Raw genomic sequence first — 26,427 nt, 5'->3', positions numbered from 1 at the left:
ATAACCTCACACTTTCCCACATTAGATTCCATCTGCCAAGTTTTTTGTGTGGGTCAGCAGGCACAGGGCTGACGCGGGATCGGGACTTGGTGCAAGTTAGGACGCAGGCAGCAGAATTTTGGATGAGCTCAGGTTTACGGAGGGAAACTTGGAGAGGATTGAAATAGTCAGGTCTGGAGGTAACAAAGGCATGGGTGAGGGTTTCAGCAGCAGATTATTATTAATTGATGTCTTTTCTCTCTCTCTCTCTCTCTCCCTCAATCTGACAATCCAACTCACAGAAGAAACTTCCTTTGAAGCTGGTTTGAAGATTCAGATCCACACGCAGGATGAGCCTCCGTATATTCACGAGTTGGGGTTTGGGGTTGCTCCAGGTTTTCAGACTTTTGTGTCCACACAGGAACAGCGGGTAACGTACCAATCGTGTTTTCTGCATGACAGAGTGAGGGCTAACGAGAAACCACGTCACTGTGTGACCGTACTACCTTCCATTTCGCAACTCTCAGTCCAACAACAATCTGACAGAGGCAACGACGTCTTGTCCAGAGCTGACAGCAGCTGAATGGCTGCTAGAAACATGGCGCCTCTCTTCACAGTGGGTTAAGGGTTCAATCTGTTTTCTCAACGTAAGAACAATCAACAGGAACAGGAGGAGGCCATTCAGCCCCTCGAGCCTGCTCCGCCGTTCAATTACATCATGGCTGATTTGACCTTAGCTCCATTTACCCACCTCGGTTCTGCAACCCTTAATCCCCTTACCCAACAAAAATCTATCAATCCCAGTTTTGAAGCTTCCAATTGACCTCCGGCCTCAACAGCTCTTTGGGGAAGAGGTTTCCACTCCCCTTTGTGTGAAGAAGTGCTTCCTGACATCACCCCTGAACATCCTGGCTCAAATTTTAAGATTCCACACCCTTGTTCTGGATTCCACTGATAGAGGAAATAGTTTCTCTCTATCGACCCTATTGTATCCTTTAATGACCTTAAACCCCTCGATTAGATCACCCCTTAATCTTCTATACTCGAGGGAATACAAGTCTAGTCTGTGCAATCTGTTATCACAATTTAACACTTTCATCCCTGGGATCATTCTAATGAATCTGTGCGGTGCCCCCTGAAGGGGGAACTTCCAGGTGGTGGTGTTAGGGAGGCGGTTTCAGGGTTTTGACCCATTGATGTGGAGTGAGACATTATCTCTCAGGCTTGGGTGTACTTTGGTGTTTAGGAAGGCTGTCCCAGTGAGCATGCTCACAGGCCCCCTCCTCAACAACGTCGAACAAGAGTGAGGAAAATCAGATGCTGAGAGGTGAGGACATGTTTGGGCTTGCCTCTGAGGCCTCAACTGGTAAGGGACAGCTTCCAGGGATGGGGCGTTGGGAGGGAGTTGGTGTTCTGTTTTGGGTTTTGCAATCGTGGGTTGATCTATTGTTAGAGGTCATTCCAGGATTGGACAGCACTCGCTGAACAATCCTGAGTGCACAAATAACCACACGAACAAACAAATTAAGATAATTAGTCAATCTCATAACGCAACTCATTTATACTTGCTAGATGCAACATTCATTCATACACAGGTACCCATTCTCTGCAAACAAGAGGAATATGCTCAAGCCTTGTGTGTTTTTGCTTGGGGAGCTGAGAAATCTTCATTGCTTTCTCCATGGCAATGCCTTGGCCAATCAGAGTTGACTTGCCAACCAATCAGCACCCTTTTCTCCTGGAGTATAAATTGTTGTGATTGTTTGAAATTCTTCTGTTATTCTGGTATTCTTCGGTTTGTCTTGATGAGTGCAAGACAAAAAGCTTCAGCAACATGTCTCCCTTGGCAGCAAAATTCAAGTTAGATTTTGATGAGGAAAGATGGGAGGAGGCTCGAGAGAAGCATAAACCCCAGCATGGACTGGTTGGGCCGAATGGCCTGTTTCTGTGTTACATATCCGATGTAATTTTACAGAGAAGGCACAAGGAAAGATAATCCACTAAATTGTTTGATGTCAAACCTCTACTGGAGTCAAATCTTTGAAGGTCAATGATTTTTTTAAAATCTTTTATGGGATGTGGGCATCGCTGGCAAGGCCAGCATTTGTTCCCCATCCCTAATTGCCCTTGAACTTACTTTAGAGGGCAGGTAAGAGTCAACCATATTGCTGTTGGTCACATGTAGGCCAGACCAGGTAAGGAAGGCAGATTTCCTTCCCTAAAGGGCATTAGTGAACCAGATGGATTTTTACAACAATTGATGATAGTTTCACCATTACTGAGTCTAGCTTTCAATTCCCGATTTATTACTTGAATTTAAATTCTACCAGTTACCATGATGCGATTTGAATCCATGTCCAGAGCATTTCCCTGGGCCTCTCGGAATAGCAGTCCAGTGACATTACTACTACACCACCATCCCCCCTGATTTCTGTTATGGCACAACCGATGGTAAATGCTGAGCTGCTCAAATCCCAAAGGAAACTTGAAACAACTGTCACAACTGTTTTGAAATTTGTATATATTTCAAGATGCATGTCTTGAATTCAGTAGTAATAAGGCCAGAGTCTTACAAAAATAAATTATACCTTTATTAGTAGAAGAAATGATTTTAAGGACATACATACATCAACAAATTATTACCATGATAACTCCCAAATCCCCTAATCAATCTAACTCCCAGTTACACTTTTGTTAAGGCAACAGTAAGACACACAGATTTTAAAAGCCCCGGGCAAAGTAACACACAATACCCTGCATAGTCTAATTCAAAGTGAATTTTTCTCAGCTTCAGTTCCTTGTAGCCAGCAGTTTGAGGCTTAGATGCTGAAGGTTTTTCACACTTGTATTGGATCATAGAATGCTTGCCCTTACACACAGCCTTCTCTCCTTTATACATATTTTCCCCTTTGAATGCAAATTCCCATTGTTTCAATGTGTCTTTAGACTTTATCTCTCTAATAATAAAAATCTATCATAGTACCAATTTTACCAGTAATCTTTAGGAAAAATAAACACACTGTTTCTTAACTTCTCCTCGCCAGGTGAAACATTTCACCCCCTCTTTTGAATTCAAGCTCTTCTGGTTTATTTAAAAATGCAAATGTTCCCTTCATACCTCACATTCTAAAACTTCCCCCATGTTTACCCACTTAACATTTCAAATCCAGCTGCCTTTAATTCAGTTAAGTCCCACACACACACACAGACAGATACATAGACACAGACCCCACCATTACTCTACTGTACAGTATAACATTATGAAAATTATTATATCTGCCTGACACGTCAAGATTAATGTCGAAGATCAAGAGCTCTGGGAGCAGGACATTCAGAGGTCAAGGGTCCCAGGGGTCAAAGGGCTCAGGGGTCACAGGGAAGCTCTTCAGGAGAGAAAAGTGCAGCAAAAGGTGGAAGGAAAATAATTTCTGAAAAATGAAGTTTGATATTTGGAAATATCGATGGGTAAAAATGGACAGTTGATTTCTAAACATGCTCAGTAATTGAAGTATAACAAAGACCCTGGCGGGACAGATGTAGTGAGGAAATTCTCAGTCTCTCTCTCTCTCTCTCTCTGTCCTTCCAGATCATGTATCTTCCTCCACCCTGGGGTGACTGCCGGATGTCGAACATAAACTCCGGCTTCTTCAGCACCTACAGTATCACAGCATGCAGGATCGACTGTGAGACACGGTACCTTGTGGAGAATTGCAACTGTCGCATGGTGCACATGCCAGGTAAGATCCAGAGAGAGAGAGAGAGAGAGAGAGACAGGTCACCTTGATTGGATTTACGAGTGACTGCCTTATTTCTGACTTCTAGTTCTGGTCTTGCCCTACAAGTGAAAACTGCTTCTCTACGTCTCCCCTATTGAAATCTTTTCATAATTTTACAGATCTCCGTTAGGTCTTTACCAAGGAGGAAGGCACTCCCCAAGCCATGGTGAAAGAGGAGGTAATTCAGACACTAGAAGGGTTTAAGATTGATAAGGAGGGGGTATTGAATAGGTTGTCTGTACTTAAAGTTGATAAAGCACCGGGACTGGATGAGATGCATCCAAGGATAGTGAGGGAAGTGAGAGTGGAAATTGTGGGGGCACTGGACATAATTTTTCAGTCTTCCCGAGACTCAGGAGGTGGTGCCAGAGGATCAGGGAATTGCAAACATTACACCCTTGTTCAAAAAAGGTGGTAAAGATAAGCCCAGCAACTACAGGCCAATCAGTTTAACTTCGATGGTGAGGAAACTTCTGGAAATGTATTAGTCACATGGACAAATGTGGGTTAATTAAGGAAAGCCAGCATGGATTCCTCTAGGGATAATCATGTTTCACTTAACTTGCTGGAGTGTTTTGAAGAGGTGACAGAGAGGGTTGATAAGGGAAATGCTGCTGATGTGGTGTACATAGACTTCCAAAAGGTGTTCAATGCAGTGTCACACAACAGCCTTGTGAGCAAAGTTATAACTCACGGATTAAAAGGGACAGTAGCAACATGGATACAGAATTGGTTGACTGACAGGAAACAGAGAGTAATGGTTAATGGATATTTTTCGGGCTGGAGGAAGGTTTGGAGTGGAGTTCCCCAGGGGTCAGTATAGGGGCCCTTGCTTTTCCTGATATATATAAATGAGCTAGATCTTCGTGTGCAGGGGACAATTTCAAAATTTGCAGATGATACAAAGCATTCTGAACTGTCAGGAGGATAGTGTCGAATGTCAAAGGGACATAGACAAGTGTTGGAAGGGTAGGTGGCAGATGAAGTTCAACGCAGAGAAATGTGAAGTGATCCATAGGAACATAGGAGCAGGAGTGGGCCATTCAGCCCGTCAAGCCTGCTCCACCAGTCAATACAATCATGGCAGATCATCCACTTCAATGTCTTTTTCCCACACTATCCCCATATTCCATTACATCATTGGTATTTAGAAATCTGTCAATCTCTACTTTAAACATACTCAGTGACTGAGATTCCACAGCCCCCTGGGGTAGAGAATTCCAAAGATTCACAACCTGAGTCAAAATATTTCTCATCACCTCAGTCCTAAGTGGCTTCCCCCTTATTTTGAAATTGTGTTCCTTGGTTCTAGACTCCCCAACCAGGGGAAACATCTAACCTGCATCTACCCTGTCTGTCCCTTTAAGTATTTTGTAGGTTTCAATGAGATCACCTCTCATTTTTCAAAACTCTAGAGAAAACAGGCCCAGTTTCCCCAATCTCTCTCCATAGGACAGTTCTGCTATCCCTGGAACAAGTCTGGTGACCCTTCATTGCACTCCCTCTATGGCAGTAATATCCTTTCTGAGGTAAGGGGACCAAAACTGCACACAGTACTCCAGGTGCGGTCTAACCAAGCTTCTATACAATTGAAGCAAGACTTCACTACTCCTGTACTCAAACCCTCTTGCGATAAAGACTAGCATTCCATTAGCCTTCCTAATTGCTTGCTGCATTTTGGTAGGAAGAACATGGAGAAACAGTATAAAATAAAGGGTACAACTCTAAAGGGGGTGCAGGAGCAGAGGGACCTGGGTGTATATGTGCATAAGTCATTGAAGGTGACAGGACAGGTTGAGAGCACGGTTAATAAAGCATACAGTATCCTGGGTTTTATTAATAGGGGAACAGAGTACAAGAGCAAGGAGATTAAGTTGAACATGAATAGGACATTAGCTCAGCCTCAGCTGGAGTATTGCGTCCAGTTCTGGGCACCGCACTTTAGGAAGAATGTGAAGATAGTGGGGAGAATGCAGAATAGATTTACGGAGAATAGTTCTACTAATGAGAAATCGGTTATGAAGATAGATTGGAGAAATTGGGACTGTTTTACTTGGAGAAGAGAAGGTTGAGAGGAGATGTGATAGGGGAATTCAAAATAATGAGGGGTCTGGACAGAGTAGATAAGGAGACACTATTCTGACTCGTCAAAGGATCGAGAAGAAAAGGGGACAGATTTAAAATAATTGGTAAAAGAAACAGAAATGAGACGAGGAGAAACTTTCACCCAGCGAGTGGTTGGGGTTTGAAAACACTGCCAGAGAGTGTGGTGGAGGCAGGTTCAAAAGGGAATTAGACAGTTATCTGAAAAGGAAGAACGTGCAGGGTTACAGGGAGAAGTCAGGGGAATGGCACAAGGTGAATTGCTCATTTGGAGAGCTGGTGCAGACATGACGGGCTGAATGGCCTCCTTCTGCACTCTACAATTCTGTGATTCACCCAGTAGTTACTCCGATATCATCCTTACCCCCAACTCCCTCCAACCCTGACACACCCAGTGGTCAGTCCAATATCTTCCTCCCCGACCAACCTAACAGGCACTCAGGCACTTCCACCACCCCCAACCACGACCCCCCCCACTCCAAACTCCCTGTCCGACCATCTATTCATGTGGTTCCGTGTCAAATTTTCGTTAATAACACACCTGTGAAATACCTTGAGGATTTCTCTACATTAAAGGATCTATATAAGTAAACACTGTCGGTGTTGAGGGATCTGGGTTTGTGTTCAGAGAGTGTTCCCTCCTGTACAGCTGGAAATACCAAAACAGGTGTCCCGATGAAAAGTCACAGAGCTGGAACGTTAACTCTGTTTCTCTTTCCACAGATGCTACCAGACCTGCTGCGTTTGTCCAGCATTTTCTGTGCTCATTTCAGATTTCCAGCATCCGCAGGGTTTTGCTGGGAGTTAATTTTCTGGGTGCTTTGATTTGGCTGAGATTCTCTGAAGAGTGATTAAATTCCTCATCTCTCTCTCTCTCTCTCTCTCTCACATGCAGGGAACGCTGATGTCTGCACACCAGAACAATACAAGGACTGTGCTGACCCAGCCTTGGGTAAGTCCTCATGGCTGTCAATGTCTCCTCACAGTGGCTGTTGCTGATTCTGGTTGGTACTGAATCCTTCACGTTTCACATCCTGACCTTTCACCCCTACAGCCCCGCCCCATGCCCTCCCACCATTGGTCACCCACCACTTCCATCCTCATAGTGTCCCACGTTCCACAGCCAATCAGAAATTGAACAGACTCTTCCCTATTTAATTGGACCATCAGTCTCCAGCAGTCTCCAACCACCAATATTTTTATAAACCATTCACGGAAAATTTTTCTCTCCTGGACATTAGTCTCTCATTCCTCGAGAATCCAGAGAAATCTGGGATCTCTCCTCAATCCACGAATCCAGATTCCAGCTGTGGTCCCGTTCTCTGCTGAGAGTGGACCCAGGACAATCCTGATCGGACTGACTCAGGGACCAATCCTGGAGACATGGGTTGAGTTTGGTGACCTCAGATGTCCTTAAGCTCCATGTCTGTTATTCACAGAGTGACAGTCAACTCAGGATTACAATCCAGGATTGGTTAAAACAAGAATGTTCACTACAGCAACACCAGAACTGTATGCAGACAGCAACATAGATTTTAAAGTAACTCGTCCTACAAGGTGGGCGTCGCTGGCTGGGCCAGAATCTATTGCCCATCCCTAAATTCCCTTGAGAAGGTGGTGGTGAGCTGCCTTCTTGAACCGCTGCAGTCCATGTGGTGTAGGTACACCCACAGTGCTGTTAGGGAGAGAGTTCCAGGATTTGGACCCAGCGACAGTGAAGGAACGGCGATATGTTTCCAAATCAGGATGGTGAGTGCTTTGGAGGGGAACTTCCAGGTGTGCTGTTCCCATCTGTCTGCTGCCCTTGTCCTTCTAGGTGGTAGTGGTCGTGGGTTTAGAAGGTGCTGTCTAAGGAGCCTTGGTGAATTCCTGCGGTGCATCTTGTAGATGGTACACACACTGCTGCTACTGTGCGTCGGTGGTGGAGGGAATGAATGTTTGTGGAGGTGGTGCCAATCAAGCGGGCTGCTTTGTCCTGAATGGTGTCAAGCTTAATGAGTGTTGTGGGAGCTGCACTCATCCAGGCAAGTGGGGAGTATTCCATCACACTCCTGACTTGTGCCTTGTAGATGGTGGATAGGCTCTGGGTGTACTTTGGCATTCAGGAGCTCTGACCCAGTGAACTAGCTTACAGACCTCTCCTCACCAAAGTCAGACAAGAGTGAGGTAGATCAGCATGCTGAGAGGTGAGGATAAGTTTGAGCTCAGCTGTGATGTCTCCACAGTTGAATTATTTGGGTTCACTGATGAAGAACGGCCTCTAGAGTGAAATATGCAGGAGATTAAACAACTGCCAGTATCATTCAGCAAAGCCCCTCACCAAAAACCAAACCAAATACTCTCCACCCAAAACCCACCTTCCCACAAAACCCACCCTCCCCCCAAACCCAACACCCTACCCCCAAACCCTACCCTCCCCCTCAAAACCAAACACCTTACCCCCAAACCCCACCCTCCCCAAACCAAACACCCTCCCACAAACCCCACCCTCCCCCTCAAAACCCAAACACCCTACCCCAAACTCCACCCTCCCCCTCAAAACCAAACACCCTACCCCAAACTCCACCCTCCCCCTCAAAACCAAGCACCCGACCCCCAAATCCCACCCTCCCCAAACCAAAAACCCTCCCCCCAAACCCAGCACCCTCCCCCGCCAACCCAAAAACCTCCCCCCAAACCCAACCCCCCCCCAACCCAAAACCCTCCCCCCAAACTCTACCCTCCCCAAAACCAAACCCCTTCCCCCCCCAAACGAAACACCTTCTCCCAAAACCAAACACCCTTCCCCCAAAACCAAACACCCTTCCCCTAAAACCAAACACCCTTCCCCCCCAAAATTAAACATCCTCCTCCCAAAACATTTTGCATCTCTCACCCTGTCCTCCAATCTCTCGGCCTCATGAGGACTGGCTTTGCTGGTCCTGAGCACACTGAACTCAAACCACCGAACGCAGCTGTGGATGGAGAGATGAAGTTATTGTAAGTTGAATAACCATAATCCTTCTTTCTCCACATTCAAGTCTGCCTTTCCCAATTAATTACCTCCCAATTCCTCACCTCCTGTTTATTTTTTCTCTCTCCTTCCCCATCTTTTTAACTCCATCCCTCTATCATTCTCTCTGTCGCCATCTCCCTCGTTCTGTCTTTCTGCATTTCTATCTTGCTCTCTCTGTCACTCTCTACATCCCTCCTTCTCTCTATATATATCTCTTTCTCTTTTCCCATTCCTCTTTGGATCTCGCTATTTCCCACTTTATCTGTTTCTATCCCTCACCTATTTTTTCTCACAACTCTCTCTTTCTCTCCCTTCATCCCTCTCTCACTTCCCCCATCCTCTCTCCCTCCCTGTCTGTTCCTGTATTTCAGAGTTTCTTGTGGAGCAGGACAGTAGTTACTGTATGTGTGAAACTCCCTGTAACGTTACCCGATTCGGGAAGGAGATTTCCATGGTGAAGATTCCCAGCAAAGCCTCTGCAAAATTCCTCGCCAAAAAATTTAATAGAACGGAGCAATACATAATGTGAGCATTTGGGAAAGCATTAATTCCAATAACTGGGAGGGAAGCAGCAGAGAGAGGGGGTGGGGGAGGATAGAGGGGGGGATGGGAGAGGGAGGGTAGAGGGATGGGAGAGGGAGGGGGATGGGGGAGAGGGAGAGGGATGGAGAGGGAAGAGGGAAGGGGGTTGGAGATGGGAGGGGGAGGGGAGGTGGATGGGGGATGGGAGAGGGGAAAGGGAAGGGACATAGGAGTGGGAGGGTAATGGGAGACGGTGGGGGATGGGAGAGGGAGGGAGGGAGGTGGGAGAGGGAGAGGGTCAGGGATGGGAGATGGAGGAGGACAGGAGAGGGTGGGGGATGGGACAAGGAGTGGGGTGGGAGAGGTATGCGAGCGGGTGGAGGGAGAGGGAGTGGAGCGGAAGAGGGAGGGGAATGCTCTTTCTCTCATTCTCTCCTACGCATTCCCTCTCCTACACTCTCATTCTCTTTCTCACTCTCTCTCCCACCCTCTGTCTCCCTCCCTCTCGGTTTCTCTCTCACTCTCTTCTTTCTCACACTCACTCTCTCTCTCTCTCATCTCACTCTGTCTTCTTGCTTCTCAGGGACAACATTCTGGTTTTGGACATTTTTTTTGAGGCTCTGAACTACGAGACCATTGAGCAGAAGAAAGCCTACGAGGTAGCAGGATTACTCGGTGAGTGTTTCCGTGGAAACCAGTTCCGTGATGAAGGCTTTATTCTTAATTCAAACGCTGGCTCTAGGCGCCTCCACACACAGTTTGATAATCACACCCATTCCTGTGAGTAGCCCAGTTAAGTGGAACCAAAATATTAGCTCATGTGTTAATGAATTCAACCCAAGCAAGGCCAAGATTTTTCACAACCATTTCCGACACATTTAATCCAAACTCACAGCAACACCATCCAGAACAAAGCAGCCCACTTGATTGGTACCTCCAACATTTGCTCCCTCTACCATTGACACACAGTGGCAGCAGTGTGTGTACCATCTACAAGATACACTGCAGAAATTCACCAAAGATCCTTAGACAGCACCTTACAAACCCAGGACCACTACCATCTCGAAGGACAAGGGATGCAGACACATGGGAATACCACTGCCTGGAAGATCCCCTCCAAGCCACACATCCGGGTCAAAATCCTGGAACTCCCTCTTTAACAACGCTGTTGTCGAACAGGATTTCAGTGCTCACTGAAGTTGTGGTGATCAGGTCACCATTTTCACCACGTGATACAAATCTACGAAATATTAATAAAACAATTACGCAAACTTTTGAAAACAGGTTTCAAATTTTAAACAAATCAAAACTGATATACTCACTGCCAGAGCCAGGAGAATGGCTTCAAAAAGGTTTTCCAATTCAACTGTTTGGCAAAGCGATTCTACTGTATACACTCTGAAAAGGTGGTGACAATCTGTTAACTGAAGTGTTCTGTTTCTGACAATGTGCTCCAGTTTATTTTTAAAAACACAAATATCTTCCAGAGTAAACTGTTCCTATTTTATCATCATATTAGGTGATGAGGAAAGGAAAAGAATTGACAAATCTTTAAATATTAGCTTCTGCGCTCTGACTCCATAAAGACATAGGAGCAGAAATTAGGCCATTCGGCCCATCGAGTCTGCCCCGCCATTCAATCATGGCTGATAAGTTTCTCAACCCCATTCTCCCGCCTTCTCCCCGTAACCTTTGATCCCCTTACCAATCAAGAACCTATCTATCTCGGTCTTAAATACACTCAATGACCTGGCCTCCACAGCCTTGTGTGGTAATGAATTCCATGACTCTTGCTTACATTCTGTCAGCTGCCATTTCTAAACATAATGTCCGGACATTTAATAGACTTTTAGCTCGTGACCACTGCCTGAAATCTCTACTTTTACACCAGTAGCACCCCTATTCCTTTCAATTGCTCATTTGAAGATAACATGAAGGATAAGACATTTGGATCTTACTGTACTAGCCCAGATTGTTAAAATTGCACACTTCAGTCCTCATTGGCAGCCATGCAGTGCTGTCCATCGCTCCTGCATCTCAGCTATTTCGTGAAAACTGTCAACTACCAGCTAAATAAAACCAAAGTTCTTCAGTTTGCATCCCCTATGTCACTAGATTCCCCAGGGAAATTTAGAGATTTATCAGACTGCTGTCCTGTCAAAGGCTGGCGCTGCCCTCACAGTGTTTCACAGAGGGTCCCACATCACTTAGAGGTACCCAGAGACAACAGAGACAGAGAGGGTAACACATGGCATATTCTTTATTGGGGGTCTTGCCCAGGCCCTGTTTATTACCCATCCATCCCAGCGATTGTGTCTACACCTGAATGGTTGAGCTGATGCCCATTGTGAGCCAACCCTAGGGCTGGAGTCAGGTGTCAGGTAAATTCCCTTCCCTGAGGGAGCGGCCCATGCTGAGACACTTGATTGTGACTGACAGTTGTTTCATATCTGAGTGGAGAATGTTAGGATAGACATGTACACTTTATTAAATAGAAGACAGTATAAAGTTTAAAGGAAATGCATATAATTGCACAAAGGCAGTTGGCAGGTCAGAAGATCAGACAGATTATGAAGAACAACAAGATTAATAAGGAAGGAACAATTAGAGTATGAGAGAAAGCTAGCTAAAAATATAAAGACAGATAGTAAGAATTTCTATAAATATTTAAATAATCAAAGAGTTAATGAAGTGAGCATTGGATCTATAGAAAGTGAGTCTGGAGAATTAATAATGGAAAATAAGGAGATGGCAGATGCATTGAACAGGTATTTTCCATCAGTCTTCACGATTAGCATGCTTAAGTTGGAGTTTAGTGAGTGAAGGAGTTCAGTGAAGAGGGAGGGAGGTGCTCATTTTCCTACCTTTCCTCAGCCTCCAGTAGTTGCCTCTTACTTTGTTACAGGGGAAAAAGCTAAGTGGTAAGTGGTAAATTATTCTACTTATTCTAATTGTAATAAATAGTTTCTAAAATTATTGTATGGCAGGTCAGATCAGCTGAGTGGCATGCACATCCTGCGGTATGTGGGAACTCATGGACAAACACAACTACAGGAAGTGTCATCGGCTGCAGAACCTTGAACTCTGGGTTACGGAACTTAAGCAGCTGCTGGAGTCACTTTTTTTTTATTCATTAACAGGATGTGGGCTTCGCTGGCTGGGCCAGCATTTATTGTCCATCCCTCATTGCCCTTGAGGAGCTGGTGGTGAGCTGCCTTCTTGAACCACTGCAGTCCATATGGTGTAGGTACAGTCACAGTGCTATTAGGAAGGGAGTTACAGGATTTTGACCCAGTGACAGTGAAGGAACAGCAATATATTTCCAAGTCAGGATGGTGAGTGACTTGGAGGGGAACTTACAGGTGGTGGTGTTCCCATCTATCAGCTGCCCTTGTCCTTCTAGGTGGCAGTAGTCGTGGGTTTGGAAGGTGCTGTCTAAGGAGCCTTGGTGAATTCCTGCAGTGCATCTTGTAGATGGTACACACTGCTGCTACTGTACGTTGGTGGTGGAAGGAACAAATGTTTGTGGATGTTGTGCCAATCAAATCCAGCCCCTTCAGCGTTATGGGAACTACACTCATTCAAGCAAGTGAGGAGTATTCCATCACACTCCTGATTTGTGCCTTGTAGATGGTGGACAGGCTTTGGGGAGTCAGGAGGTGAGTTACTCATCGCACGATTCCTGGCCTCTGACCTGCTCTTGTAGCCACAGTATTTACATGGCTAGTCCAGCTCAGTTTCTGGTCAATAGTAACCTCCAGGACATTGATAGTGGGGGATTCAGTGATTAATGCCATTGAACATCAAGGGGCGATGATTAGATTCTCTCTTATTGGAGGTGGTCATTGCCTGACATTTGTGTGATGTGAATGTTACTTGCCACTTGTCAGCCCAAGCCTGGATATTGTCCAGGTCTTGCTGCATTTGGACATGAGCTGCTTCAGTATCTGAGGAGTCGCCAATGGTGCTGAACATTGTGCAAACATCAGCTAACATCCCCACTTCTGACCTTATGATGGAAGGAAGGTCATTGATGAAGCAGCTGAAGATGGTTGGGTCTAGGACACTACCCTGAGGAACTCCTGCAGTGATGTCCTGGAGCTGAGATGACTGACCTCCAACAACCACAATCATCTTCCTTTGTGCTAGGTATGACTCCAACTAGCAGAGAGTTTTCCCCCTGATTCCCATTGACTCCAGTTTTGCTCGGGCTTCTTGATGCCACACTCGGTCAAATGCTGCCTTGATGTCAAGGGCAGCCACTCTCACCTCACCTCGGGAGTTCAGCTCTTTTGTCCATGTTTGAACCAAGGCTGTAATGAGGACAGGAGCTGAGTGGCCCTGGTGGAACCTAAACTAAGTGTCAGTGAGAAGGTTATTGTTAAGCAAGTGCTGTTTGATAGCACTGTTGATGACCCCTTCCATTACTTTACTGATGATCGAGAGTAGACTGATGGGGCGGTAATTGGCCGGGTTGGATTTGTCCTGCTTTTTGTGTACAGGACATACCTGGGCAATTTTCCACATTGTCGGGTGGATGCCAGTCTTGCAGCTGTACTGGAACAGCTTGGCTAGGGGCGCAGCATGTGCTGGAACACAAGTCTTCAGTACTATTGCTGGAATATTGTCAGGGCCCATAGCCTTTGCAGTATCCAGTGCCTTTAGCCGTTTCTTAATATCACGTGGAGTGAATTGAATTGGCTGAAGACTGGCATCTGTGATGCTGGGGACCTCTGGAGGAGGCTGAGATAGATCATCCACTCGGCACTTCTGAATGAAGATTGTTGCGAATGCTTCAGCCTTATCTTTTGTACTGATGTGCTGGGCTCCTCCATCATTGATAGTGGGGATATTTGTGGAGCCTCCTCCTCGAATGAGTTGTTTAATTATCCACCATCATTCACGACTGGGTGTGGCAGGACTGCAGAGCTTAGATCTGATCCATTGGTTGTGGGATTGCTCAGCTCTGTCTATCACGCTGCTTATGCTGTTTGGCATGCCAGTAGCCCTGTGTTATAGCTTCATTAGGTTGACACCTCATTTTTAGGTATACCTGTGCTGCTCCTGACATGCCCTCCTGCACTCTTCATTGAAGCAGGGTCGATCCCCTGGCTTGATGGTAATGGTAGAGTGGGGGATATGCTGGGCCATGAGGTTACAGATTGTGCTCGAGTACAGTTCTGCTGCTGCTGATGGCCCACAGTGCCTCATGGATGCCCAGCCTTGAGTTGCTAGATCTGTTCGAAATCTATCCCATTTAGCACGGTGGTAGTGCCACACAACACGATATGAAGTCAGGATTTCGTCTCCACAATAACTGTGCGGTGGTCATCCCTGTCATGGGCAGATACATCTGTGACAGGCAGGTTGGTGAGGATAAGGTCAAGTATGTTTTGCCCTCTTGTTGGTTCATCATCACCTGCCAAAGACCCAGCCAAGTATCAATGTCATTTAGGACTCAGCCAGCTTGGTCAGCGGAGAGCATCAACTAAACCTAGAATCCAGAATAACGTCAAAGAGACAAAGTTAAGGGCATTCTACCTGAATGCGTGTAGCATTTGCAATAAGGTCAAGGATTTAAAGGCACAAATAGAGGTTAATGGGCGTGATCTAATTGCCACTACAGAAACCTGGCTGCAGGGTGACCAAGGCTGGGAATTGAATATTCAAGGATATTCGACATTTAGGAAGGACAGGCAAGAAGGGAAAGGAGGTGGAGCTGTGCTGATAATAAGGGATGGGATCAGTAATTCAGCAAGGGAGGATCTCAGATCGGAAGAACAAAATGTGGTATCTGTTTGAGCTAAGAAACAGCAAAGGGCAGCAGACATTGGTTGGAGTTGTTTATAGGCCGCCACACAGCAGTAGTAATGTGGGGCATGGTGTTAATCAGGAATGAGAGAAGAATGTAGCTTGAGCAATATGGTAATCATGGGTGACTTCAATCTGCATATGGACTGGGTAAGCCTAATGAGCGCTAATGTTGTGGGAGATGAGTTTCTGGAGTGTGTTAGGGATGGTTTTTGAGAGCAGTATGTTGAGGAACAGGCTATTTTAGATCTAGCGTTGTGTAACAAGAAAGGGCTAATTAATAATCTTGTTGTGAAAAGAAGCTTTAGGGATGAGTGACCATAATATGATAAGATTTTACATTCTGTTTGAAAGTGAGGTAGTTCAATCTGAAGCCAGGTTGTTAAATTTGAACAAAGGAAATTATGAAGGTATGGGGGGCAAATTGACTAAGGTGGATTGGGAAAATACATTAGAAGGTATGATGGTACATAGGCAATGGATAGTCTTTAAGGAATTATTACATAGTTTACATCAATTATATCATCCATCAAGGCACAAAAACCCAAAGAAAAATCAGTGGCTGACAAAGGAAGTTAGTTAAGGATTGTATAAGATTAAAAGAAAAGGCCTATAATGTTGCCAGAAATATTAGTGAACCTAAAAAGGTGGTGGAAGTGGAGGCTTTGGATATTTTTAAGGCAGAGGTAGATAGATTCTTGATAAGCAAGGGGGTGAAAGGTTTTTAGGGCTAGGTGGGAGGTTACAATCAGGTCAGCCATGATCTTATTGAATGGTGGAGCAAGGCTCGAGGGGCCGAGTGATCTTCTCCTGCTCCTAATTCATATGTTCATAAAACCTTAGTGAGCATTAGGCAGAATTATAATAGCAAGTTGGAGTTGTTAGGTTAGAATTCACTTCAGGAAGACACAGAGTGGTATAGGACGGCTTTTTCACAATGTTGGGTGATTGTGAGGAAGGAATACTGATTTAAATAATACTTGGTCAAGATAAACAACCACAACTTGTGTTTATATAGCACCTTTCATAGTTAGACAAAATTCAACACCAAGACACATAAGGAGATATTATGACAGGTGATCAAAAGCTTGGTCAAAGGGGTCAATTTCTAGGAGTGTCATAGAGGGGAGACAGGCGGAGAGGTTTAGGGAGGAAATTCCAGAGCTCAAGGCCCAGGTGGCTGAAGGCACAGCAACCAGTGGTGGAGAGATGGAAATCATGGGATGCTCAAGAGGCCGGAATTGGAAGAGTGCAGAGGTTGTAGGAGCTGGAGGAGATTCCAGAGATAGAGAGGGTTGTGGGTGGAGGAGGTTACAGAGATAGGGAGGGTTGTAGGGGCTGGAGGAGGTTACAGGGATAGGGAGGGTTGTAGGGGCTGGAGGAGGTTACAGAGATAGGGAGGGGTGTAGGGGCTGGAGGAGGTTACAGAGATAGGGAGGGGTGTAGGGGCTGGAGGAGGTTACAGAGATAGGGAGGGTTGTAGGGGCTGGAGGAGGTTACAGGGATAGGGAGGGTTGTAGGGGCTGGAGGAGGTTACAGAGATAGGGAGGGGTGTAGGGGCTGGAGGAGGTTACAGAGATAGGGAGGGTTGTAGGGGCTGGAGGAGGTTACAGAGATAGGGAGGGTTGTAGGGGCTGGGGGAGGTTACAGAGATAGGGAGGGCTGTAGGGGCTGGGGGAGGTTACAGAGATAGGGAGGGTTGTAGGGCTGGAGTAGGTTATAGAGATAGGGAGGGTTTTAGGGCTGGAGTAGGTTACAGAGATAGGGAGGGGTGTAGGGGCTGGGGGAGGTTACAGAGATAGGGAGGGCTGTAGGGGCTGGAGGAGGTTACAGAGATAGGGAGGGTTGTAGGGGCTGGAGGAGGTTACAGAGATAGGGAGGGTTGTAGGGCTGGAGTAGGTTACAGAGATAGGGAGGGGTGTAAGGGCTGGAGGATGTTATAGAGATAGGGAGGGTTGTAGGGGCTGGAGGAGGTTACAGAGATAGGGAGGGTTGTAGGGGCTGGAGGAGGTTACAGAGATAGGGAGGGTTGTAGGGCTGGAGGAGGTTACAGGGATAGGGAGGGGTGTAGGGGCTGGGGGAGGTTACAGAGATAGGGAGGGCTGTAGGGGCTGGAGGAGGTTACAGAGATAGGGAGGGTTGTAGGGGCTGGAGGAGGTTACAGAGATAGGGAGGGTTGTAGGGCTGGAGTAGGTTACAGAGATAGGGAGGGGTGTAAGGGCTGGAGGATGTTATAGAGATAGGGAGGGTTGTAGGGGCTGGAGGAGGTTACAGAGATAGGGAGGGTTGTAGGGGCTGGAGGAGGTTACAGAGATAGGGAGGGTTGTAGGGCTGGAGGAGGTTACAGGGATAGGGAGGGTTGTAGGGGCTGGAGTAGGTTATAGAGATAGGGAGGATTGTAGGAGCTGGAGGAGGTTACAGAGATAGGGAGGGGTGTAGGGGCTGGAGGAGGTTACAGAGATAAGGAGGGTTGTAGGGCTGGAGTAGGTTATAGAGATAGGGAGAGTTGTAGGGGCTGGAGGAGGTTACAGAGATAGGGAGGGTTGTAGGGGCTGGAGGAGGTTACAGTGATAGGGAGGGGTGTAGGGGCTGGAGGAGGTTACAGTGATAGGGAGGGGTGTAGGGGCTGGAGGAGGTTACAGAGATAGGGAGGGTTTTAGGGCTGGAGTAGGTTACAGAGATAGGGAGGGGTGTAAGGGCTGGAGGATGTTATAGAGATAGGGAGGGTTGTAAGGGCTGGAGTAGGTTATAGAGATAGGGAGGGGTGTAGCAGTGGGGAGGTCTCAGAGGTAGTGAACAGATGAATTTAAATGAAATCAGCAGCTCTATCAATAGCACACGCTTAATGGGTTGATCTCAGATACACACACTTGCCCAACATAATGAAACATTCAATAAGACACTGACTTACTGAAAGAACAGCCTTCACTTGGGAAGCTGAGATTTTGAATAGATTAACAAACTGACCTTTCACCTCTACTTTCAGATGTTACTTCCAATGCTCCAATCGAGTATTTGTTTTTGTTCATGGGATGTGGGTGTTGCTGGCTGGGCCAGCATTAACTGCCCATCCATAATTGTCCTTGTTCAGGGGCATTTAAAAGCCAATCACATTCTGTGTGTCTGGAGTCACATGTAGGCCAGACCAAGTACAGCAGATTTCCTTCCCTAAAGGACATTAGTGACCCGGATGGGTTTTTACGACAATCAGCAATGGTTTCATGGTCATCATCAAACTTTTAACCCTAGATTTTTGTTGGATTCAAATTTCACCATCTGCTGTGGGATTCGAACCCAGATCCCCAAAGGGTTACCATGGGTCTCTGGAATACTAGTCCAGTGACAATACCACTATGCCATCACCTCCCCCTAAGTCATTGGGATTGACACTGAACATGGTGGCTCTCCATCCCCATTTAGAAACAGGTTGTTGGCAGTGGTCAGGATTAATATTGCCTGTCCTTTCACTTTGGGATCAAGCCTCATATACCATCCAGAGCTGAGGGAGGTCTCCAATTCATCAATTACCCTCCCTTTCTCTCCACCTTCAATTCCTCAGTACTTCTCTCTCCAACTTTAGTCCCTCAGTCTTTCTCTCTCCATCTCCAAACATTTTCTCTCTCTCTCCCTCCATCTCCAGTCCCTGTGTTTACCCTTCCTCTGACAAGCACCCCCACCCCACAACCACCCGCCCCCCCCCCCCCCCCCCCCCCCCCCCACCCAACACCCCCCAACACCCCTGCCCATGCTTGCTGGATACTCAGTCTGCTTGAACAAGTATTTACTAAACTATTCACAGATCTGAGTTTCTGTTTTGCAGGTGATATTGGAGGTCAGATGGGCTTGTTCATTGGAGCCAGTATTTTAACCATCTTGGAAATTTTTGATTACTTGTACGAGGTAAGACCAGGCTTGGGTTCATGTTTTGCTGATCTAAACCTCTCTTAGTGGGGCATCTCTCTCTGTCACTCTCTCAATCTTTCTCTCTCACTGACACTCTCTCTGACTCTCTCTCTCTGTATCTGGCTCTCTCTCTGTCTGTCTGTCTCCCTCCCTCTCAGCCTGTCTCCCTCTCTCTCAGCCTGTCTTTCTCCCTCTCCCTCTCAGCCTGTCTCCCTCTCTCTCAGCCTGTCTTTCTCCCTCTCTCTCTCTGCCTGTCTCCCTCTCTCTCTGCGTCTGTCTGTCTCTCTCTCTGCCTGTCTGTCTTTCTCTCTGCCTGTCTGTCTCTCTCTCTGCCTGTCTGTCTCTCTCTCTGCCTGTCTGTCTTTCTCTCTGACTGTCTGTCTCTCTCTCTCTGTGTCTGCCTCCCTCTCTCTCTGTGCCTGCCTCCCTCTCTCTCTGTCTGTATGCCTCCCTCTCTCTGTCTGTCTGTCTCCCTCCCTCTCAGCCTGTCTCCCTCTCTCAGCCTGTCTTTCTCCCTCTCTCTCTCTGCCTGTCTCCCTCTCTCTCTGCCTGTCTCTTTCTCCCTCTCTCTCTCTGCCTGTCTCCCTCTCTCTCTGCGTCTGTCTGTCTCTCTCTCTGCCTGTCTGTCTTTCTCTCTGCCTGGCTGTCTCTCTCTCTGACTGTCTGTCTTTCTCTCTGACTGTCTGTCTCTCTCTCTCTGTGTCTGCCTCCCTCTCTCTCTGTGTCTGCCTCCCTCTCTCTCTGTGTCTGCCTCCCTCTCTCTCTGTGCCTGCCTCACTCTCTCTGTCTGTATGCCTCCCTCTCTCTGTCTGTCTGTCTCCCTCCCTCTCAGCCTGTCTCCCTCTCTCAGCCTGTCTTTCTCCCTCTCTCTCTCTGCCTGTCTCCCTCTCTCTCTGCCTGTCTCTTTCTCCCTCTCTCTCTCTGCCTGTCTCCCTCTCTCTCTGCCTGTCTCTTTCTCCCTCTCTCTCTCTGCCTGTCTTCCTCTCCCTCTACCTGTCTGTTTCTCCCTCTCTCTCTCTGCCTGTCTCCCTCTCTCTCTGCGTCTGTCTGTCTCTCTCTCTGCCTGTCTGTCTTTCTCTCTGACTGTCTGTCTCTCTCTCTCTGTGTCTGCCTCCCTCTCTCTCTGTGTCTGCCTCCCTCTCTCTCTGTGCCTGCCTCACTCTCTCTGTCTGTATCCCTCCCTCTCTCTGTCTGTCTGTCTCCCTCCCTCTCAGCCTGTCTCCCTCTCTCAGCCTGTCTTTCTCCCTCTCTCTCTCTGCCTGTCTCCCTCTCTCTCTGCCTGTCTCTTTCTCCCTCTCTCTCTCTGCCTGTCTCCCTCTCTCTCTGCGTCTGTCTGCCTCTCTCTCTGTCTGTCTATGCGTCTTGAGTCTTGATTATGTTTCTCTGTGTTTGGTACTTCAGGTTTTTAAAGACAAGATGTCCAATTTTGTAAAACGCAAGAAAAGGCCTAAGAGAAGCCACAGTGACAATCTGGTAAAAAGCAGCAGCATAAACAAATGGCTTATATTCTCTGTAATTTAGAAAGTTAAGGGCTAATTTGATCAAAGTTTTCAAGATATTAAGGGGAACTGATAGGGTTGACAGACAGAAACTATTTCCACTGGTTGTGGAGTCTGGGACTAGGGGACAGAATCTAAAAATGAGAGCCAGACCTTTCAGGAGTGGAATTAGAAAACACTTCTCCACACAAAGGATACCAACATACAGATTAGGAGCAGTAGGCCACTTGGCCCCTTTGAGCCTGCTCCATCATTTAATAAGATCATGGCTGATTTGATTGTAACCTCAACTTTACATTTCACCGACCCCTGATAATCCCTGACTCTCTTATTAATCAAGAAAACAGAAAATAGGATCAGGAGTCAGTCATTTGGTCCTTTAGCTCTGCTCCGCCAGTCAATATGATCATGGCTGATCCTCTATCTCAACACCATACTCCCGCTCTCTCCCCAAACCCCTTGATGCCTTCAGAGTCCAAAAATCTATTTCCTTCTTAAATATATTTAGTGATTTGGCCTCTGCAGCTTCTGTGGTAGAGAATTCCACAGGTTCACCACCCTCTGAGTGAAGAAGTTTCTCCTCATCTCAGTCCTAAATGGGCTACCCCGTGTCCTGAGACTATGAATCCTTGTTCTGTGACCCCCCCCCCACCACCGCAGCCAGAGGAAACATCATCCCTGCATCCAATCCATCCATCCCTGTCAGAATTTTATATGTTTCAATGAGATCTCCTCTCTTTCCCCGAACCTCCAGTGAATACAAGCCTAGTCAGCCCAATCCCTCCTCTTTTGACTATCCTGCCATCCCAGGAATCAGTCTGATGAACCTTCGCTGCACTCCCTCTATGGCAAGTATATCCTTTCTGAGGTAAGGAAACAAAAACTGCACACAACACTCCAGGTGTGGTCTCACCAAGGCCCTGTACAGCTGCAGTAAGACATCCTTGCTCCTGTACTCAAGCCCTCTTGCAATGAAGGCCAAAATACCATTTGCCTTAACTGCTTGCTGCACCTGCATGCTTGCTTTCAGTGACTGGTGTACAAGGACATCCAGATCCCTTTGTACATCAATGTTCCCCAATCTATCACCATTTAAATAATATTCTGCTATTCTGTTTTTCCTACCAAAGTCGATAACTTCATACTTACCCACATTATACTGCATCTGCCATGTATTTGCCCACTCACTCAACCTGTCTAAATCACCTTGAAGCCTTTTAACATCTTCCTCACCAATCATATATTCCCCCCTAGTTTCGTGTTGTCAGCAAACTTGGAAATATTACATTTGGCTCCCTTATCCAAATCATTGATATTTATTGTGAATAGCTGCGGAATAAGCACTAATCCCTGTGGTACCCCACTAGTCACCGCCTGCCACTCCTAAACAGATCCATTTATTCCTACTCTCTGTTTCCTGTCTGCTAACCAATTCTCAATCCATGCCAATATATTACCCCCAATCCCATGTGCTTTAATTTTACACACTAACCTCTTATGTGGGAATTTATCAAAAGCTTTCTGAAAATCCAAATAAGCCACATCCACTGGTTCTCCTTTATCTATTCTGCTAGTTACATCTTCCAAAAAACTCCAGGAGGGATGTCAAACACGATTTCCCTTTCATAAACCCATGTTGACTTTGCCTAATCCCGTTGATATTTTCTAAGTGTCTTGTTATCACATCCTTTTGTCATAGACTCTAGCATTTTCCCTACTACTGATATTAGGCTGACCACTCTGTAATTGCCTGTTATTCTGTCCCTCCTTTTTTAAATAGCAGCGTTACATTTTCCACCCTCCAATCTGCTGAGACTGATCCAGAATCTACAGAATTTTGAAAGGTGACAACCAACACATCCATTAATTCCATGTACACCTCCTTTAGTACCCTAGCATGTAGCTTATCAGACCCTTGGGATTTATCGGCTTTCAGTCCCATTAATTTCTCCAGCGCTGTTTTTTTGAGTAATTTCTTTCAATTCCTCCTACTCACTAGACCTTTGGTTCCCTAGTATTTCTGGGAAGTTATTTGTGTCTTCCTCCATGAAGACAGAGCTAAAGTAGTTGTTTAATTGCTCTGCCATTTCCTTGCTCTCTATTATAAATTCTCCCGTTTCAGACTGTAAGAGACCTGCATTTGTCTTCACTAATCTTTTTCTTCTGACATACTTATAGAAGCTTTTACAGCCCTCTTTTATGTTCCTTGCAAGTTTACTCTCATGCTCTATTTTTCTTCTCTTAATCAATCCCTTGGTCCACCTTTGCTGAATTCTAAACTGCTCCCAATGCTCAGGCTTGCTACTTTTCCAAGCAACTTTATATGACTCTTTTTTTTTTAGCCACGATTGGGCCATTTCCTGTTGTTTTTGTACCAGAAAGGAATGTGTAACTGTTGCAATGCAGACATTCGTTCCTTAAATGTTAGCCATTGCCTATCCACTGCCATGCCTTTTAATGAAGTTCCTCAATCTATCTTAGCCAATTCATGCCTCATACCTTCGTAGTTTCCTTTGTTTAGATCTAGATTTTCTGAGTCAATATCCTCTCTCACTGTTGCACTGATTTCATTCTTAACCAACAACACCACCCCACCTCCTTTTCCTTTGTGCCTGACCTTCCTAAATATTGAACACCCTTGGATATTCAGTTCTCAGTCTTGGTCACCGTGCAGTCATGTCTCTGTCATTGTAATATCATACCTGTTTACATCTATGTGCCTTGCTAATTCATCTACCTTATTGCAAATGCTCCTTGCATTCAGTTACAGTGCCTTTAGACTTGTCTTTTTAACATTTTTACACTTATTTTTGGTACTATGACCCTATTTGCTGCTAGCCCTTGTTTCCTCTGCCTTCCACTTTTGCTCTGTCTTTCATTTCTATCTTTGTTTCCCTCTCTTATGTCTCCCCTCATGTTTCCATCCCCCTGCCAATCTAGTTTAAACCCTACCCCACAGTACTAGCAAATGCCCCTGAGAGGACATTGGTCCCGGTCCTGTTGGGGTGCAACCCGTCCAACTTGTATAGGTCCCATCTCCCACAGAATCAATCCCAATGCCTCAGGAATCTAAATCCCATCCTCTGACACCATCTCTCCACCACACACTCATCTGGTCTATTCTCCTATTCCTGATCTCACTAGCGTGTGGCACCGGGAGTGATCCTGAGATTACAACCTTTGAGGTCCTGCTTTTTAAGTTATTGCCTTACTCCCTATATTCTGCTGGCAGGGCCTCCTCCCTGTTTTTAACCTATGTCGTTGAAACCAATATGTATCACGAGCTCTGGTATCCACCCTCCCCCTTCAGAATGTCCTGCAGCCTCTCAGTGACATCTTTGACCCTCGCACCAGGGAGGTAACATACCATCCAGCACATCTACAGCCCCAGAAACACCTATCCGTTCCAGTCACGATAGAATCCTATATCACTATTGCTCTCCCACCCTTTTTTCTCCGTCCTCATCCCCGGCCCACGCCCCCCGCACCACCCCCCATGCCCCCCTCCCCCCCGCCCATGCAGCTGAGCCACTCGTGGTGCAGGGACTTGGCTCTTGCTGCATTCCCCTAAGAAACCATCTTCCTCAGCAGTATCCAAAATGGAAAATCTGTTAGAGGGGAAGATGGACCCAGGGGACTGCTGAACTACCTGCCTAGTGCTTTTACTCTGTCTGGTGGTCACCCATTCCCTTTCTGCCTATGCACTCTTTATCTGCGGTGTGACCATCTCACTGTATATGCTATCCACAAAGATCTCAACCCTCCGGATGTTCCACATTGACTCCAGCCGCTGCTCCAGATCCAAAATACAGATTTCAAGTAGCTACAGCTGAAGACACTTCCTGCAAACATGGTCACTATGGACACTGGAAGTGTCCCTGACTTCCCACATCACACAGGAGTAGCATTCCACATGACCGAGCTGCCCTATCATGACTTACCCTTAAATTACTCCCTTTACTTTTACTTCCTCTAGTTTAAAGAATACTAAGGGCAGTAGAAATACTCACCAAGCCCTATTCACCAAGGGTGCTGCTCCTCTTTCTGAAGAAAGGTAGAAAATGAAGAGATCACCTCCTTCCCTCTTCATTGAACTCCTTCTACTCTCACTATTGTATCTGAATGCAAGGAGCATTTGCAATAAGGTAGATGAATTAACAGCGCAAATAGATGCAAAACGGGTACAATATGATTGCAATTATAGAGATATGGCTGCAGGATGCTCAAGGCTAAGAACTGAACATCCAAGGGTGTTTGATATTTAAGGGAAAAAGGAATAGGAGGCGGGGCGGTGTTGTTGGTTAAGAATGAAATCAGTGCAATAGTGAGAGTAGGAGTTCACTGAAGGTAGAAAATGAAAGGATCCTTCCCTCTTCAGTGAACTCCTTCACTTACCAAACTCCAACTGAAGCACTCAAATGCAGCCCAAAGCAGTATTGTAGGTGGCTTGCTTTTACGCTGTCTGAATGTAGCTTCTGAAAACCTGTTTAAGTAGGTTAACTAATTAACTAGCTGCAAGTCGAACCTGAATAAGCCCTGTTTTAAAGCTGGACTAAAACTCACCTTCTCCCAACCCAAAGTGCAACTCTTAGTTAATTGCTTAATTAAAGAAAGGCTAGACTGTAGATAGAAATTAGCCCTTAAGATAAATTAACCCATAAAACTCCCTGACTCACCAAACTCCAAATGAATCACTTAAATGCAGCCCAAAGCAGCACTCTGCAGGTGATGCTGGGTTAATTGCTATCTTTAAATCTGAGATTGATAGATTTTTGTTAACCAGACTGTATTAAGGGTTTCAAGACAAAGGCAGGTAAATGGAGTTAGATCAGAGTAATCTCATTGGATGGCAGTGAAACAGGCTCAAGAGGTTAAATGGCCTTCACCTGTTTCTGTGTCTCTAAACTCCCCATCATATATACATATGCAAATACACAGTCACCCACAAATGCACACGTAAATATACAAGGACATACAAAATACACAGGCATCTACAAGTCCACACACACAAAAAAATGCAAATACACACACACACATACATGTACATACATTGCTTTTACTCCCACACATACAAATGCAAATACACACACACACGTACATGTACATACACTGCTTTTACTCCCACACATACAAATGCAAATACACACACACACGTACATGTACATACACTGCTTTTACTCCCACACATACAAATACAAATACACACACACGTACACGTACATACACCGCTTCTACATCCACACATACAAATGCAAATACACACACACACACGTACATGTACATACACTGCTTCTACACCCATACATACAAATGCAAATACACACACACATACAAGCATACATACACATATACAAGGGAATGTACACACACCTTGTATTATATATGTATATTGTACATATATCCACAAGAAAATGTAGTTCTAGGGTGATGCATTGACACTGGCCAATACAAAGTAGGGTTGTCCTTCTTCACCCCTTCCCCACCACTAACGCCCACACTCGGCCTCTTTCAGAGTACCTGCGACACACTGAGGAGCCACTCAGACAGCATGGCCTTCACCCCCAACATGCTGCCTCGGCACCCCACCCTGGGCAACTTCGAAGAGTTTGCCTGCTGACCTCAGCGGGAGTTCCAGAGGAGGCAGCGGGTCCCATGGCGGAGCAGAACCAGGAGAGAGAGGGAGTATAAACACAATGAAACCCAAAAAAAAAACACACAAGGGAAACTGGGATTGTCTCAAGGCAAAACCAGCAAGAACCGAGAACATGGGACGAAGCAGCAACCCCAATGGATCCATGGACCATTCACCAAAGTCTATCAGAAATTCAGCTCCTATCAG

The 26,427-nt window shown here is 46.1% G+C and overlaps 1 protein-coding gene across 1 annotated transcript in view; it reads left to right on the top strand.

Annotated features, from left to right (window-relative positions):
* Positions 1–26,205, top strand: part of asic1c (acid-sensing (proton-gated) ion channel 1c) — a 57,301-nt gene extending 31,096 nt beyond the window's left edge. The window contains exons 3-10 of the mRNA XM_041189327.1: positions 282–409; positions 3,566–3,716; positions 6,754–6,810; positions 9,225–9,378; positions 9,959–10,050; positions 19,007–19,086; positions 20,491–20,562; positions 26,101–26,205. Coding sequence (XP_041045261.1) covers positions 282–409; positions 3,566–3,716; positions 6,754–6,810; positions 9,225–9,378; positions 9,959–10,050; positions 19,007–19,086; positions 20,491–20,562; positions 26,101–26,205 — 839 coding nt within the window. The remainder of the gene's footprint in view (positions 1–281; positions 410–3,565; positions 3,717–6,753; positions 6,811–9,224; positions 9,379–9,958; positions 10,051–19,006; positions 19,087–20,490; positions 20,563–26,100) is intronic.
* Positions 26,206–26,427: the final 222 nt, after the last annotated feature.

This window comes from Carcharodon carcharias, chromosome 6 (assembly GCF_017639515.1).
Source record: "Carcharodon carcharias isolate sCarCar2 chromosome 6, sCarCar2.pri, whole genome shotgun sequence".
Classification (NCBI taxonomy): domain Eukaryota; kingdom Metazoa; phylum Chordata; class Chondrichthyes; order Lamniformes; family Lamnidae; genus Carcharodon; species Carcharodon carcharias.
The sequence above is the reverse complement of the archived record's forward strand: the minus strand, read 5'-3'. Positions and strand labels throughout refer to the sequence as shown.